Source organism: Hydra viridissima, unplaced genomic scaffold (genome assembly GCF_058129835.1).
Source record: "Hydra viridissima isolate aposymbiotic clone 2 unplaced genomic scaffold, HvirCarnegie_v1 scaffold_7, whole genome shotgun sequence".
In the NCBI taxonomy this organism is placed as follows: Eukaryota; Metazoa; Cnidaria; class Hydrozoa; order Anthoathecata; family Hydridae; genus Hydra; species Hydra viridissima.
This window is the reverse complement of record NW_028324306.1, coordinates 6,383,729-6,402,456: the sequence shown is the minus strand read 5'-3', so window position 1 is coordinate 6,402,456 and position 18,728 is coordinate 6,383,729. Positions and strand designations below refer to the sequence as shown.

Here is an 18,728-nt window from a genome sequence, read left to right as displayed (position 1 = left end):
GCAATATAATAGCTCCCTGGACATGAAACCATCTTGGTTGCTACAAAACTAGTTGATATTTTGTATTATTAATTATATCTCTAGTTATACATGTATTAAAGTAGTTAAGTAAATGATCTCAATTTCTATATTATCATCAGCGTTATTTCTTAAAATATTAAGAATGTCTAGCTATACAAAATTAAGCTTTAAAACTTGGTTCTATTGCTGTTATTTTGAATAACTAAAAAGAAGTTGATGTGACTGTTTAGACAAAACCCAAAACTTTCGACGAATCCGACAGACTTTAATATAATTTAATTTCTATTGTTTAAAACAAAAAATTTGTAACTATGCGCATCGAGCCTGGTTCGCAAAAAAAACAATAGGTTGCACATCCATCTCTTATAGGTCCATGCTTAAAACAAACCTTCGCTACGATAAAAATCTCGCTTTAAAACACAGAAAATGTCAATCAATTTCAATTTTTAATCTTTCAATTTTTTTTTTTTTTTTCCTTCAATTTTAATCTTCTTCTTTTTTTTAATCTTTTAAATCTTATTAAATGAATGGTACAGTAACTTCCAAATCGCTTATACCATGACAATCCATGTCTAAATCAAAATATATACCGTAACTATGGTATTTTGTTTGTATTTTTGTATATATTGTTAAGATTTGTTAATTATTTGTGATTTATAATATTGTGTTGGCTTCTAAGACAAATTATCTTTTGCATTATACGAAGAAACGCGCAACGACAAAACGAGAAATTAGTCATTGCCCCTTTCTACTACCATGGTTTAAAAAGAGTTCATTCGGCGAATAATAAAACGCTTTTCCATTCTTGGCCTTTATTTCTGTCAGCTAAGGCTTTGCTTAAACGAAGATTATAATTTAAATATCGTTTGACATGTAAAAAAAAGACTTCTGTTGTAATTAATAAAATATTTAGCAAACCACTTCATTGTGTTGGTGTCGTCATAAAAATTCGTACGCTCCGTTTTAAAATTTGTTTATTAAAAACAAGCGATTGGAAAAAAAAAACAAACACTTGGTTCTTGAGTTTTGAGTATCATTATGCAATTTGCGTACTTTCCCTTTAAAGTTTATGAATCTCTAATTACAATCATGCCTCGATAAGACAAACTTCGAATTAAATGAAAACTTCATTAGAAAAATATAGATTTTATAACGCCGCACAGTGCAATCGCTTTATACGAGCTAGGTGGACAAAAGAATCGACTAATTGGTGATATTTTCACATGAACAATCTCTTATTAGCAAGAACTTGAAGCAAACATTCCAGAGCGATGAGTCGTCTACAGTTAAAGTGACGTTAAAATATTATTTCATTTAAGAGAAAACTTTATTTGCAATTTTACAGCGCTTTCATTACCATTTAATTTTACAACGTAGGATGCTTTTTGTACTTTTACATGTATTCAGGCTAATTTTTCAACGTAGGATGTGTTTGTATTTTTACATGTATCCAAGCCAATTTTTTTAAGATTGTATAGCGAACGTCTTCAGTTGTTACAATTGTATATAATTTATCACCATATCAATCCTCGATTTTTTGTGATTTAATTTTTTTCGGACCGGGTGCGTTCTTTTTTAATAATGAGGAAAACATATGCAAGAAAAAAGAAGTTCTCGTTTAAAAGACTTTAAAATCAGAGAGGTCGTTGCAATCAAATTTTCATGTATGTCATCAAAATTCTCCATAAAGTGGTCTGCAGCCCATACGATGATGGAGAGTTTCAAATTGAAAATAAAAGCTGGGTAGAGGATGCAAACATGAAATTTAAATAAGAAGCTGAAGCTAGGATCCGCTTCGTCGGGGTGTGAATATGACAACAATTTATCCGATGATAAATGAGTATATAATATTTGCTAACTTTGCATTAGCACCTCAATTTAAGTTAGAAAATACATACACTTTTTAATTTTCTCTTGTAAGGGAAACTTTTATAAGACAATTATGAGTTAAATTATTATTATTATTTTTTGTTTTATGCACTTCTAAAGCTAAATAAAAACTTTTAATTCTGTATTTAATCTTTATATATAAAAGTCCCAAAAATTAAAAAAAAAATCAAAAAATCAACAGCTAATTAATATAACACTAAAATATTATTGATCACATCCATAACAATCAAATCGTTGAACAAAATGTTTTTGTCATCCTAACTTGTTGAAGGCGATTCACTGTGCGCTGTCTTGGATCAATGGACTCTTGTTAAAATCACTTCCGAAATATTTAAAACAAATTCGGCATCTCGTCGCATTTCTAAAAAAAATTTAAATTTTAAGATTTTTTTAGCTTCGAACAAAAAATATTGAGAGATACGTATATATTTGTAATTAATATGCTTTAGTAAATATAGCATGTCTTACTAATTTTTAGTAAGATCAGCTTCTGCTTATGTTTATATGGCTCGTCCAGAGGTAAGAAGGTCCTCAGATCCACGTATTGCCCGCAAGTTGCATTCAGCAATCAAAAAGATTTGTGAACAAAAGCAAAGTCCCATATTTGAAAGAATTTTCAAAGCTTTAACGATTGATAAAGTGCAAGTAACACGTTCAAGGGTTGAATTGCAACTAAAATGTTCGGTTGATGATGGGTTGATAATAGAATCTGGGTATAACAGAGGGACAACTATGAATAAAGTTCCCACCGCATCTTTTAGAATACCAAGTAATAAAACATTTTATGAGGTAAATAGTTTCAAATAACATCGATTTATAAAATAGATTATTTGCAATACTTCCTGAGATATTTTAGCTTATAAATTTATGCATAAAATATTTGGTACAAATAGAGATATTTGGTTAATTTCAAAATAAATAAATTTCCCTTATAAACATCATAACAAATAAAAGTGGTTGACAAAATGTGCATCTTAATATAAAAAGGAAAATTTTTTAGAGAATGTTTTGATGGGGAGAGATAAAGTTTGAAGAGCCTTCTGTAAAGATGCTATACTTACTAACTTGTAACTTTAGGTTTTAAAGTTTTGAAAAACACTGTTACTCAAAATAAAAAGTTGTTCTTGACTTTAATTAGCTAAGTAATAATAATAAGTAATAAAAGTTTGGTAATTGTTTTGTTGTTAGCATTATTATTATTAAATCTACATTTCCATTTTACATAAAACATTTACTACATTTTTAAAGTATTTAAGTCCTTACATTAATTTAAAAAAGAGCAATGTAGAATTTTATTAATAGGCAAATAGTAACTATAAGACATTTTTTGAATAATTTTATTGAATATGAAAATAAGAATGCAAAAAGTTTGATGGAATTTTGTTGCCTGTGAACAATTTTTCTCTTTAAAGAACCTGAAATCAAAAATAAAGCTTTTTTTTTTTAATATATATGTATTATAAGAAATAAAAAAATTTTTAAACATGTAAATTATCAGTGTTTCATGTTAAACATGCTTTAATTTCTGCTTTAAGTTAAAATTTTTTCATAAATTTTAGTAGTAGTATTTTACTTCCAAAAATTTTTTTTGTTCTGTAAATTAAAAAAATGTTATCAACCCTTTTAAAAGTAAATTTAACACTAATATTGGTCAATTATTAATATTATTATCATATTCTGTCAAATGCTGTTTTCTGTGTTAATTCTTAGTATTGTATTACACATTTGCTGGAATCAAATAGTCCTTGGAAAATAAAACCTCTGACTAGAAATGTTTCATTACATTTTTTGTTTTGCAAACAGTAAGTTTAAATGCTCAGTGTCTATCCCATTTCATTTAGAACTATAAAGATGATGCTCATGATTGGTATTGTTGGGTATGTCATAGAGAAGGAGAGGTTTATTTGTGCTCTAATTGCCCACGAGTTATTCATAAAAAGTGCGCTGAATCAACATCAGAAGATTTTAGCGAAGAGTTTATATGCTACTGTTGTAAGGTAAACTCATTATGTAAAAATTAGAATAAAAAACTAAAAAAAAAAAAAACTGCTATTGGTTTTTTTTTATTATTCTTATTACGTGAATTTGGTGGTAGAAATATTTTTGGAATAAATATTACAATGCTAAAATGGCTTTATATTTATAACTTTACAAGCTACCTTAGCTCTGAGTCAGGCATTTGGATTTTTTACTTTTATTTCTAGTTATTTGATGGGATACATATTTATTAATAGCATGAGTATGAAAAGAAACACTTAAACTACATAGGTCAACTATGAAATGAGAAATTCTTTTATTAAAGATAATTTTTAATAAGTTTTTTTAAAAATAACTTTATCTTTCTTTCCAAAATGTGATTTTAGTTAAAAATTAAAAATGTGATCTTAAAAAAAGCTTTCTTTAAGCAAAACAGCCTAAGGTAAAAAAATGTTCAAAAATCTTTGTCAAAAAAGTTGTTAGAAAATATCAACAAAATATCTTCTGTTACGTTGATATTCTTAACATTTTTTATTTCATTTAAAATTTAGCATTTGATTCTTTTGAAGACTTTTAATTTAACTAGCTTGGGTGCTGGATAATTATAAATTTAACATTTTGTTCATTGTAAGTTTGTATAAATTATGATGTAGCATTTATAAATGGTAATTGTAATTTCATAATCATAATTTTTTCTTCAAACTTTTAAATTGAGAGTGCTTACTGATGAAATCCTTATCTTTGAACCAGTTTTTTTTTTTTAGGACTTACAATCCACTAAACAGTATGGAAAGAAGGAGCTGAATGAATTATCAATGATGCTAAAATATACAGTTAGACGAATGAAGAGTAAGGTATGTTTATAACATTTGTTTATATATATGTTGTTATATATATATATATATATATATATATATATATATATATATATATATATATATATATATATATATATATATATATATATATATATATATATATATATATATATATATATATATATTAGACATGTCCAAAAAACAACTTTTTTAAAAAATGTCTGAGCACAGCTGCTAAATGTGTTCTATGTAATAAATTAATACTAAATTTAAAAAATTTTTGAATAAAAAAAATTTTTAGGGGTCGCTCAAGACCCTTAAACATCAGACGAGTCCCTAATATTTTGAAAAAAAAAGTTTTTTAAAACCATATCATGTTGGGTCTCAAAAGAAGTGAAATTTTATAAAAATTTCAAAAATAATAAAAAAAGTTTATAAAAAACACAAATTAAAAAGTTTATTAAAAAAAACTTTAAAAATATGCACTTTTTTATTTTTTGTTAAAAAACGATAGTTTTTAATTCATAAAATTTGAACTGGTAATTTTTATATAAAATAGTTAATATTTTTGAAATTTTTATAAAATTTCACTTCTTTTGAGACCCAACATGATATGGTTTTAAAAAACTTTTTTTTTTCAAAATATTAGGGACTTGTCTGATGTTTAAGGGTCTTGAGCAACCCCTAAAAATTTTTTTTATTCAAAAATTTTTTAAATTTAGTATTAATTTATTACAAAGAACACATTTAGCGGCTGTGCTCAGACATTTTTAAAAAAAGTTGTTTTTTGGACATGTCTAATATATATATATATATATATATATATATATATATATATATATATATATATATATATATATATATATATATATATATATATATATATATATATATATATATATATATATATATATATATATATATATATATTCAAGTGGAATTTCCTTTTAAAAGTTTTATCCTTTCATCTGTTTAATAAAAGTTTTATTGAATTGTTAATGGTCTGTCAACAAAAAGCTGGTGCATTAATAAGAAAATATTTCTTAAAAAAAAGTTTTTTTTCTTAAAAAAGGGAACAGTATCACAGCTAATGTATTTCTTAAAAACTTTTAAGAAAAAATATTTTTTATGAATGTTTTGCAAAATTTGTGATTTAAACTTGTAGTTAACTTTGTAGTTCAATTAGGTATATCAATTTTAGATACTGGTAGTTACTTTTTCTTGTAATTGTTTGAGATATTGTATAATATTTGATAACCAGATTTCGAACTTTCTTTAACTTATAAAGTACATAAGATTTTTTAAGCATTTTTCTATCAATATTAATGAACCTTTTTTTTTTAAATTAACTTTTTTTTTTCAAATTTAAACAGATCTGCACAATAACAATCATGTGTGAGATAAAGACCATATTTAACACTGACACCTTAGAATAGTTTTATGAATTTAAATGCACAAATTCCTGTCAAATTTTAAAAAAAATCTATTTTCTTCTTATCTTATGTTCTTACGCAATTTTAGTTTTAGCCACTTTTATCTAAATCACAGAAATCTTACATTTTTCTGACCTTCTGTTGATTTGAATAAATTTAACATGAATAAAACTTTCATATTATTTTATATTTATAAGAAAAAACAAAATAAAATTGAAAATCAGTGAGGTTTTAAAATTTCAAAATTAAATTTCAAAAATACTTTGTTCTTACATGTTAAATATAAAAAAACTTCTTCTGGCTTTTTCTACATGCAAAATGTAGTTACAAAGTTTGTTTTATGCATCTAATTGATTTATAATCATATTTCTGTTCTTTATTCACTATTTTTTCCCAGCATTCCTTCAATTTTTCATCAGAAAAAATCACTTTTTTAAGCCAGTTTAGAAGTTCTTCATTGCCATTGAATGTAACACAATAAAGGTCATTGAAACTGATTAGGAAAGTTAAAATTAGGTTATGTGATATCTGAAGAGTCTTTTTGTAAGATTGACAAGTTGAACTTTTTTGGCAGACTATTTTTGCCTAAGATTAAAGTTGCAATAAACCTCAAGTGGTATTTTTAGTTCATTTTTTTTAGCAGTTTTTATGTAATAATTCCCTCCATTTCCCCACCAAACACATGAGCAGGAGGATGCGAGGATGCAAATCTTGCTATCTGCAACAAGTAGTCAGGTTGCTTAGTTAATTGCTGTAATTGAAATAAATAATAAATGCTGTCATTGAAATCTAATTGCTCAGTTGAAATCTTCAAATCAAGCAAATAATTGTCAAGTTGTTTTTTAACAGATGCCCCTTCTTGTTGACTTAAGGCTCTGTAAACTGTAAATTTAATGAACAATATGCTAAATGAAAATAAGATATAATAATGAAAGAAGAAACAAAAAATTTAACACTTAGCGAAGTTTAGTCTCATTAAAAGCAAATAATATTGTGCAAATCTGTAATACAAATCATTTTACAAAAAAACTCTTATTTTTAGACTTTATAAGATCATATTTATACCCAATTTATAAAACATTTAAAAAAATTTGGTAGAAAAGAATTTAGCATTTGCTGTTTTAGTGTGAAGAATTATGGAAAATTCCAACCGAAGAAGAAGAACCTACATACAAGCTTTTTATTTATAAAGAAACTGATTTGCTAGATCTTGAAAAGGTTAGAGCTGAAGTCTTTTTTACTTGTAAAAATGTTTATACTCTTGGTTTGTCTGTCAATATTTTTTCTGAAGCATTTTTAACAACAGCAGTCATCTTGTTATCCTAACATTTGAATTAAAATGATAAAATATATTCTATGAAATTAAAATAAAGCACATCAAATCATTTTCTTTAGAAAGAGGAATTTTATGTTTTGCAAAGTTTTAAATTTTGCTTTTACTTTTCTTTTGATTGAAAATAGAATCTTTTTTTACACATACAAATCTTACATTTTTTAAAATGTTTTTTATTTTTTAGAGAGTAAAGAAAAAAGAATTTGATAGCTTAGCAAAATTTCATTATGAGATAGAATGGTTGTTTCATAATGCTGTTATTTTCTATGGAGGTAAACAAGTTTATTTATTGTATATCAATGTATATGATTTTGTATTGATTTTTTGTATATGAAAATTATTTTGTAATTGGTTGAGGTTTTATTTTTTTTGTTTATTTTTTGCTGTTTTAATTCAATAAATAAATTAATAAGTAATTTTTTAAATAAATGTATTAAGTATTTTTGCTATATTGAACGTCACAATATTCTTATGTAATAAATTTTAGATGATAATTTTATTTTTCTTAAGTTGTGTTAAAGTTCCCAAAAAATTTTCTACAGCCTGGTCTTTTCCCATTTTTGATTGTTTTAAATTTATTGTTTGCAAGTCTTTAGTTAATCATTTTATATCTTCTAAATATTTGTAATGTATTTTTTTTTATCTTTGTAGTTTAATAGCAGATTTTAATATTATTATGATGTTGCAGGTGACCATAAGCTTGCCACATTGGCTCGAGTTGTTGTGCTTGATGGTCAAAATGAGGTGTTTTTTTAAATTTAACTTTCAAATAAACATGCAATTTTACAATCTTCATCACTTAAATTTTCGAAGCAAAAGAAGAAGAAAATTGGTTCTTCATTGAATTTTTTAAAAGCCATCATCATAAATATATTTGTGTCATATTATTTACTTCCTTAACACCTCTACCATTGATTTTGCATAATTATAATAATTATGCTCTGTTTATTGGTATTATGCTTTGTTATTATTGGTAATAGTTTGTTTCTTTTTTTGTTCATGGGTTTAGCTGAGTCAAATTGATATCTGCTCTGATTGCTATATTATGTCCAATGAGCGTCCAACACACTGGTATTCACGTCCATGTGTGAGTAATATTTCTCTTTCAGTTTCTTTAAATGTGTCACAGCTTGTGGTCCTATCATTCAGTTTCTTTAAAAACAACTAACCACACAACATATTCATGGTGCACTTCTACTAGCATGTACGCATCATCTTTTAATTTGAAGTGTCTTACTATTTTATTTTAACTAGATATTGTATACATATATAGACATAGAGGGTTCTCTACCAAGCTTGGTTACAACTTACATGTTTCACATTTAGGTTTGTTTTGCACACCTTTTAAAACAACAAAATATGTTAACAGCCATTTTTAAATTATGGTTATTTTTCCTTGGATTTTAAAAAATGTTCAGTTTCTTCAAATTGTAAAGAACAAAAAAAAAAGAGAAATTAAGTTTATTAACTTTTATGGATTTTTTAATAAAAGAATTGCTATTAGCACAAATAAAAATGTTGTGGGAAGAATTTTAGGGTACTTGTGTTTTAAAAACTATTTTATATTGTTATTTGAACAATCTTTAGACTGATAAAAAACATAAAAGACTTATTTTTTTAGAAAATTCCTCACAAAATTGTATATGCAAAACTTGGCAGCGATCCACACTGGCCTGCTAAGGTAATTTTTTTTTATTGTCTCAAATTAATTTTCAAATTCTGTCAAGATGCTTTGCATATGAATCATTTTTAACATTTGCTTTTTTGAAACAGCTACACAAGATATCTTCTTTGCTTGTTAAAAATATTAAAATTGTTTATGCCTCATCTTGATGATAAATAATAGTTGCCTCAATATATTAAAACAAAACATTGTGTATAAATTTGAATCAGAACAAAAGATTGTGTATAAGTTAGAAATTAAACCCATTATCAAATGAAAGAAAAAAAGTTTGCTCAAGCATATTGTAGTATGAACTGCAATTTTTATTTTCTCATTTCAATTCCTAAAATCCATTGTCCAAAACAAACTAAAGTATTGAAGGTTTATCAAGCTCTTGTTGCTTAAAGGTCCTACAAGAAAGTGATGATGGAAGTAGCATCGATGTTCGTTTTTTTGGATCACCTTACCAGAGGTGAGTTGATAGTTTTGCTTTATTTTTCCATCTAAAGTTTGTTAAAAGTTATGAGCAATTAAATTTTTCTTCTATTCAATATTCAGTCTTTTTTCTTCATTTGAATAGTATATGGCTTTGCTTACATCACACAAAATTATTGTTATTGCTCTGGCTAGTACCCAGACCCAAATGAAAACTATGAAAAATATCAAAATCTTTTAGGTTTGAGAGAGAGAGATTCAATTTTTAAGATTTTAATGAAAATTTTTAATTAGCAAGCTTCAACTAGGAAATTTTTTCTTTAACCATAAATTTTTCATTAAAAATGTCACATGAAAGTCAAAGTTACAAGAAAGTTAAAAGTGCAAAAAAAAAAATAGTTCTATTAAATGATATAAACAGTAGATGGATTTTTATATGAAAAGTCTGCGTATATAGTAAGCATTTGAGTATATAATAAGCATTTGAGTATGTAATAAGCATTTGAGTATATAATAAGCATTTGAGTATATAATAAGCATTTGAGTATATAATAAGCATTTGAGTATATAATAAGCATTTGAGTATATAATAAGCATTTGAGTATATAATAAGCATTTGAGAATTCTGTGAATTTGTTGTGATTCTAGATATTCCTTTGGTGGAAAGATTTTCTCAGTCAATGGCATGAGATTTGTTTGCTTGAATTTGAGCCACAAACTTTAAGCATTTAGCTTTTCATACTTGAATTGGATTCCACACAAAAAGCTTGGAAACTTTCTGATCACATAAAATGATTCACATTGTTTGTGCTGATCACATAAAATGATGAACCTCACATTGTTTGTGCTGATCAAATTCAGCCTTAATGTTCTTGTAGAATTCTGGATTTTCTTCTGCAATTTCAATGCTCAGTTTATACTTGAACCCTGTGTCCCATGCCATCAGAGTTGTCAGTAATTTTGAGGTTTTGAGGGTTGGATATTTCATCAATTTCCTGGGATACATTACAACACATTTCTGAATTCCCTGGTTATTTTTAAAAACCAGGATCCTGGGAAAAAAATGAGAAAAAATTTTTAAACAAATTTATGCATTTATTTTTCCTTTTTGAGTATAGTATGCTCTAAGAAAGCAAAGGGCATCAATAGATTTATTACTTATTTGACTATGTAGCTTTGTAATAAATAATCCAGCAACAGAAAAAGCTCCACAGAAGTTGGTGGAGTGATCAGCAGGGTATTGTAGAGTAACTCTAGATTTGGAATTCAAATCTCTGCTGCTTCAAAAAAATTGAACTCTTTGTCAATGAACGATGAAATATTTGTCATTTTCTTGCTGGTTACACAGGTTGTATGAAGGTTACACAGGTTGTATGAGGTTTTCCAATATTCCTGTAATTGTTTTTTCTTGTACAATCTTTGTATTTTGATCTTCAACTACTTGATATATATTATCATAATTACTTTGGTTTGGAAACAGTCGGTGGAGTTCTTTTGCCTTTTTTTGCATTACTTTTTTGAAGGGATTGGAAACAAATCATCTTGTTTTTTTTAAGCATTTGAGACCATGGAGAAAACCTAGCAAGCTGACTAGATCCTGTTGTTGCCTTTCCATGACTTGTTTTTTAATTGCTGTTGCTAATTGTATTGAAAATCTGGACTGATAAGTTTCTAACTGAGTAAATATGAAATGAAAAATGGTATCAGCAGAAAGCTGTGTCAAATCTTGAAGAAACAATGCTTTAACACCTAATTTTAATGGTTTTAAAGCAAACAGAACCTGTTCAAGAAGAATAAAATTTTCCTCTGGTAAATTTTTCTCAATTAACAGGTCAACTAGAACTTTGCTAACTTCTTTTTGCAAGAAAAGGAACCAATCAATCGTGGCTAATATGGAATTCTATCATGCCTAGCAGTCTCTTGTTAATGTGAGATCTTTTTTCCCATTTTTCTGCAAGACTTCATTTTTAATAGGATTTTTTCTAAATAAGTTGGCTAGTGAAATATTTTCATCACCATCATCACCAAAATCTGTGTTTTCCTCTTCCATATCAGGAACAGTTATGTTTGTTTTAATGTAAGTTTTTTTTATATTTATCTAAATATTATGGGAGAACAAAGTACATTGCACATTGCAAGCTGGAGGGCATGAGCAAACCAAAGCTGATGTTCCAAAGTAGACAATCAGCGAATTTTTTTCATTACTGAAGGACAATCTGTTATTGCACAAACAATTGAAGTTACAACGTCCAGACCAAATTTAGCCAAATAATTTTTAAGAATGCCAAGACATTTTTCAGCAGGAAATGTACCTGACATCTTAACCATACCAAGATTGTAATGGTTGTGTCTGATTCTTTCTTGAAGAATGATGAAATGATTTTTTCAAACTTTTTTTGAGGTGGTTCTTCAATTTCACATTTATTTTCAAAAAATTCATGTTTTGTTTGGAGATAACAAGATAACCTACTAGTAGGCCATCATTTGCAAGCTAAAATCTTATTGCTCTTAATACATTCTTATTGCAGTACTGTCTATCAATCAACTGTAGTACTGTCATACATAAGATTGATTTTGTCAAATATACATTTTAATTTATTCTTTGAAGTGAATCTTTTTATTTACACATTCAGTTGCCTCATTTAGGATTTAGAAAGTACAGTATTGAGCTGAACATTTACCATTTTTTGTATTGGCCAAAGCATGGGTATTGAGAGTATTGAGTGTTGAGAGTATTGCCCAAAGACGTGTGCTTTTAATGGTTCTAAGCAAATCAAAAAATAATTCTTTTTACTAAAATAATGTTTTTAAATTAGTTACTGTGATAATGTTAAAATCTGATTTTTGAGACTTAAAATTCAAGACTTTTCAATGAAAAATGGACATCAATTACCTGGAGTTACTGGAAATACTTTGTCTCCAGTGACTTGGCTAAATCTGATGGTATCATGAAGTGATCCTTGCTCACTGACAATGATTGATGATACAATCTGTTTAGCTCCAATTGAATCATTACAACCAATGCTTACCAGGTTTATTGTCTTGTCCCAGCTGTACAGCTGTCTTGTTACAGAAGTGACATAGACCTCAACCAATGGTTGTAATATCTTTTGCATCTTTTTTCAATTAGTTGTGGGAATGGAGCTCGTTCAGCTTTAGTTTTCCAATCTTGAAAAATAAACACTCACAATTCATAGAATTTTGTGTGTGTGTGTGGCTTTATCTAGTTAGGGTCAAAATTAAACAATCTAGATAATCAAACTTTTTGTTCACCTTGGTTAAATTTTTGAAGCCATTTTTCACAGTTGTCACAAACTTCTCTTGGAACCTTTTCATTACTGAAATCCAAATTCTTTTTTACAAAGTACACTTTTACACACTTTTTGAATCATTAATAGTTTAAGTTCCCATTTACCATTTTTGCAAGCACAATAAACATATTTTGATAATCTTTACCAGATTTAAAATTTTAAATGTAATAATGCAATAGTGTTTGATTTAAGTTAAATTCTGAATAGTTAAAAGTAAATATTAATCTGGAAGTGGATGGTAAATTTAGATGGTTTTTGCTTCATTTTATCATTCACTTATCAAAATTGTTGTATTTTCACTTAAGAAAATTGTTGCTATTTGATCATATGATTAAACTCATGTTTTATTTTTGTTTTTCATCAAAATTTTAAAAATGGAATATCTTTCTCAGAGGAAATTAGATATTGAAATTTTAATTAGTTATTGTACCATGTGTATATATTCATACCTCAAGGGTTTTCTTGGGAATGGCTGTAAACATAAAACCTGACTTTTATAGACCGTCTTATGTTAAAATGTAATTTGTAAAACGCTTTTGTATTTTTAACTAAAGAGCCTGGATCCCACTGCGTAATGTTCTTGATTTAAAAGACAAACCTGTGAACAAAAAGCGATCAAAGGCTTTAGTGGAAGCAGAGAAAGAACTTAGTATTTACATGAAACTAATCAAAAAATATCAAAATGGCAAGGTATATTATTTTACAAAATTTTTAGTCAATGTGAAAAGCTGAAAAAAGTATTTTTTTAAAGTTGAATAAATTTTATAAAATATTTCCATTTTATAAAATTTTTCCTTTTCATTGGTTTATATAATATATATTATTTTATTATTACATCATATTATTTATTATATTATTATTATTATATTATTCAATTTAAATATCATTATTAAAAATTTTTTCTTTAGAACCTTAGTAAATGCTTTTCAGAAGATTCAGATAACACTGAGGAAGAGATCGACGACGTTGATAACGAGGATCAGGTGTCAAAAGCTTATAATCCCAGTATTAAAAAAAAAAAAACCTCAGTAAATTCCGGCAGCGAAAACATTGAAGAACAATTACCTAAAACAAAAACGAAAAAAAAGTTCAGCTTCACTAAAGTTGAAACGAAAAAGAAGTTGAAAAGTGTTGAAAACGAGAAATTAGATGAATTCGAGACTAAACCCAACGATCTTTGCAATGAGAATCTTGATCACCAGTTTGCTCAACAAATTAAAATGACTGATGATTACAAGATGATAACAAAACTACAAGACCAAATAAACAAATACGAGAACATTATTAGTCAGATTAGATCCGATTACGAGACTGCACAAGCGAATTTGGAATCTGTGCGACTTGATCTTGCTATAGAAAAACAAAAATCAATGAAATTTCAAGAAGAACTTGAAAAAGGTTTTTAAAGATTTTTTGACATCTTTTTTTCCGACGAAGATCTTTCACTCTTTAAAAAGTTCTTTTATTTAACGTTGGAAATTTCTGTTTTGATAAAGGAAACGAGCTGGGTATTGAGAAGATGAAGAATAACATTTTGTCGAAAAAAAAAGACGAACTTGAAGTCGCTGTTCAAGAGGAAAAAAAACGAAATGAAGAGAATTTTAAAATTCGTTTGAATGAAGCAATCGCAAAAGAAAGGGCTAATGCAGAATCTCTCTTACAAGAAGCACTCGAAAAAGGTAAATTTTTATTTTGAGAAAAAAATATCGAACTTTGTGATAAATGAATGAACTTGCTATAATTCTCAAAACAAAACTAAGATTATGTTAATTATGCTTAGAAACATAATAACAACAAGAGAAAACTGTTTTTCCTGATTTTTTATGAATTATTTTCTTATTTTTAGTTTTAACTATTATGTGTAAAATTATAGAACGCACTTTACAAGATGAGAAACTCAAGGGAATGCAGCGGACGTTTGACAGGTGTAAAATGGATTGGGAGTTAAAACAAAGCAGAGCTTTGGAAGAAAATCGCCGTAAGCTGAAGCATGAGTTCGATGATCTTATGCAACGAACGCTTCAAGAAAATGCTCGTTTGCATCAAAATGAATCGGATCATCATATAGCTGTCACCAAAAAAAAGTCATGGTGCTCGAATTGCTCCAAAGAGGTCAGTAAAAAGATTGAATTTAGATATAGTTTAATGGATCAACATTCACTATGAAAGTTTAATAATAATAAACTTTGACTTGTAACTCAATTTTTTGAATAATATTCGAATATCATAATACTGACCTTGACATTTTTTTTTCATCATTTTCCTGTTTTTTAAGGCTTTTTACCATTGCTGCTGGAACACGAACTATTGTACAACTGAGTGTCAACGCATACATTGGTCGTCTCACAGGTATCAATGCACGCGCGAAATAACAAGTAGTATATGCCGTTCCTGTCAACAGCGTCAGAATTTTACATCAGGTAGGTTTGAATTTAAAAAATATTTACAGAATTATTGTAGATGGAAATATTACATATTGTTTTGTCGTTTTGATTACAGCTAACTTTGCCCCACAAGCGCCTCCCAAATGAAACCTGATTCGTTACATACTGGTAATGGCAGTAGAAGAGTAAATTGTTTTGTTAACTAAGTCATCAGGAATTTTGTTAATTAAGTCATCAGGAGTTTTTAACGTAGTTTCTAGTGATCTTACAAACCATGAGTAACCAGCCTCGTTTTGAAGATGTTGTGTTTGTTCTGCTGATTTGATCATTTTTATAATCTATGCGTGTTCGTATAACATGTACTCTGTTAAAATGACTGGTTTTAGCTGCTTACGAGAAAACGTAATGTAACGAGAAAAACAGCTTTTATTTGTTGTAGGTAGATGGGACAGGTATTTTTTTCAGTTTGCTGGTGCGTGAAAATAACCTTTTTATTATTTGATAAGTTGATGTACATATATATATAGAAACAGAATATCTATTTCTAAAGAATTCTCTATTATATATATATGCTGAATCTTTTCTTGTGTAGATACCTGTACATGATTAGTATAAAGTATATCCATATAATGCCTTTTTTAAATATCCTTTTGAGAATAGTGGTGTGTAGTTTTTTTTACATATATGAAAGGAGCTAACTGTTTTCAGTAGTGCTTTCTAAAACCTTGTTTTTATACTGGATTTGCTTTTAGGGCGGCATAATGTAATTTCCATAGTAAATGATATGATTTATTGCTTATAAAGATTTATATTATTTTTATTTAGCATATTTTTATTTGGACTTATTTATCCTGATCCCAAATGTGCAGTTGTATTTATTTCTATGAACAAAAAATCAATTGCGACTTTGTTTAGTTTTTGCTTGCTACTGTCGCGAATGTGTTATCCTCATTTTAAGTCGATAAATTTTCAGACTTTTTGAAGGTTATATTGTTTTGCATATTAAATAAATATAACCTTCAGTAAATATATAGTTTTAAATGACTTCTTGGTCATAGGATAGCTTCTTAATCATTGACACGCAACCGTATCAAATGCCATAAGCAAAAAGCTTAGGAATCTTATGTGGTATTTATCAGAAAAGTTAATTGTCACTTTTTTTTTGAAAGCAGATCAGAATAAAATCAAAAATTTCTTAAAAATTTTTTAATTATTATACAAGCAACTTTTGCTTTTACAAAGTTTCGTTGGAGAGAAAAAAAAGTTGAAAAATAAGCTGCTTTCAAAAGGGTAATTTGTATTGAGTTTGATAGCACGAAAAATATAACTGGTTCTCGCTACTGCACTGTGGGCCAGTAGGTGGACAAAATGAGAAAAGTTTTAGTTGTCACTACAACCTACTTTTTTCACACTTAATTTTAGTTTTTTATTTATGTTAACTAACAACAAGTGCTAGTTAATTTATATTTAAATCCCTTAGTTATATTGACTCAGAGCATTTGAATATTGCAATTAAAAAGATATATGTAAATAAATATATAAAAGTATATACATAAAAATTATTTCAGTGAAATAACTTTGTATTATATTTCATTTACATCATTGTCAAGAAACCAAATTGCTAAAAGGCTATTTCAACGTATTCAGAAGCAAGACAAAGCATAATGTTACATGAAACTGTCATTGTATGTTTTCTTAGTAATATATTGAAGGATCACATATTTCTAATATTATAAAGTGTCCATTCTAATTTTACATATGTTTTAAATTTAAAAATCAGTAGTTTGCGTGGCATATAAATTATGATATCACCCTGCTAAATAAAAAATATTTATTACAAAGATAACTTTTTTGTTTTAGATTTGGTTTTATTAAACCCACACATTCATAATTCTCTCTTAGAAGACAATCTTGGTATTTCGAAATATTACTGAAAATATATTCAAATTTATTCTGCCAAAAAAGTTCCTGAATTTGAAGATGTTGATGTTATGCTTGCTGCTTAGCAATTTGTTTACTTATATCAAAGAAAATGGAAATTTGTCAACTATACTATCACAAGTTCTGAAAAGACTGATCAATGACTCCTTGTTTCCAGTGAGCCTGTTTTTTCATCTCTACGTAAATCAACATCACGCCGAACAAATTATTACACATCTCCCTCAAATAATCAAACATTCATCCCCCACACAATATTATTGTATTATAATGTAATTTTAAGTTGACAATGTTTTCTTGCACTATTTTTTTTTTAACAATTATTGCTAAAAAAATAATTACATAAATGTCTGTCAAAAAAATTGCTATTCAAAATAAAGGTGGTTTAAAAGTCAGATAAAAAAATTATTCAAAAATCTATTTTTCCCTTACGTAACAAATAACAATATCAGTTTGCTAAGCATTTAAATATCACCATTGGGCCTATAAGCCTCAAATAAGTGTATAGAGCAAAATGGTCTTTAAATTTTCTATATGTGATGAGCTATTAGTTCTGTCCAGTAAAAGTGAGTTCTGGCCCACAGTGCACTGCAGAAATGTTAATAGAGAGCGCAGTGTGAATGTCTTTTTTTTTACAAGATAATAAGTTTAACGTGCCGGAATGTGGTGAAGAAAGATAATTTAACAAATAATATAAAAATTTCTTACAACCTTAAGTAGTTATCGGTTGCGATTAAAAGTGATTATAAACTTAGTCAAGGTTATTGAAAGACCAATAGTCACTGTTCTGTTATCTTCATCCAAATGAAATAGCTTTCTGGCAGTATTTTTTGAGGTGGATAGTAGACAATAGTTCTTACAGTTTCAACAATTAGAATTAGTGTTGCATCCGATTTTCTTCTAAAAGATTTCCCTTTCGATAACTTTAAAAGATGATACTGGTAGAAGTTGAAGAGAGTGAAGATGTGATGTAAATCAAATTTTAAAAGATTGAAAAGAGATGAGCAAGATTACAGTTATTTTTCAGGAGTTACTAATAAAAATTTACCAGATAGAAAGATTTCCTATAGGAAAACAACTGATACATTTCTCCCGTAATTACGTAGCAAACGTTTACTGCAAGATTGCTGATAGAAGAGTTCTCTGATCTTTCATGCTTCATTATCACAACTGAATATTTCTTTTTAATATTTTATACATCGTAACTAAACGATATTTTAAAACAGTTTGGCACCACTATTAAACAATACTTAGAGGTCATCATGGCTCAGGTACCGAAATACTGTGGTTTAAATGTTCACTTAGAACCGCTTTAACCATTTTCAGACAGCTTTTCTTTTTTAGAAAGAACGAATGTTTTTTTGTGTGCTTTTATAATTTTGTTAGTCAGTAGTACCTAATCTTTTGGAAAAGTTCAAACCAGCAGGCCTACATGTAATTCTACATCAACAAATAAAAGTATATGTATTTCAAGCGAATTTAACTCACAGGTGTCTAGATCAGGATCAGTACGTAATTTAGTGGT

The 18,728-nt window shown here is 27.5% G+C and overlaps 1 protein-coding gene across 1 annotated transcript; it reads left to right on the top strand.

The window, feature by feature from the left end:
- The first annotated feature begins 1,178 nt into the window (after positions 1–1,178).
- On the top strand, positions 1,179–16,170 carry LOC145184820 (zinc finger MYND domain-containing protein 11-like). Its single transcript, XM_090093464.1, has 15 exons — positions 1,179–2,700; positions 3,753–3,908; positions 4,653–4,742; positions 7,265–7,357; positions 7,657–7,744; positions 8,161–8,216; positions 8,482–8,559; positions 9,094–9,153; positions 9,543–9,607; positions 13,436–13,571; positions 13,790–14,279; positions 14,378–14,560; positions 14,755–14,993; positions 15,157–15,301; positions 15,381–16,170. Exons 1-15 carry the CDS (start codon positions 2,416–2,418, stop codon positions 15,410–15,412), a joined length of 2,196 nt encoding a protein of 731 aa, XP_089949590.1. The 5' UTR covers positions 1,179–2,415; the 3' UTR covers positions 15,413–16,170.
- The last annotated feature ends 2,558 nt before the right edge of the window (positions 16,171–18,728 follow it).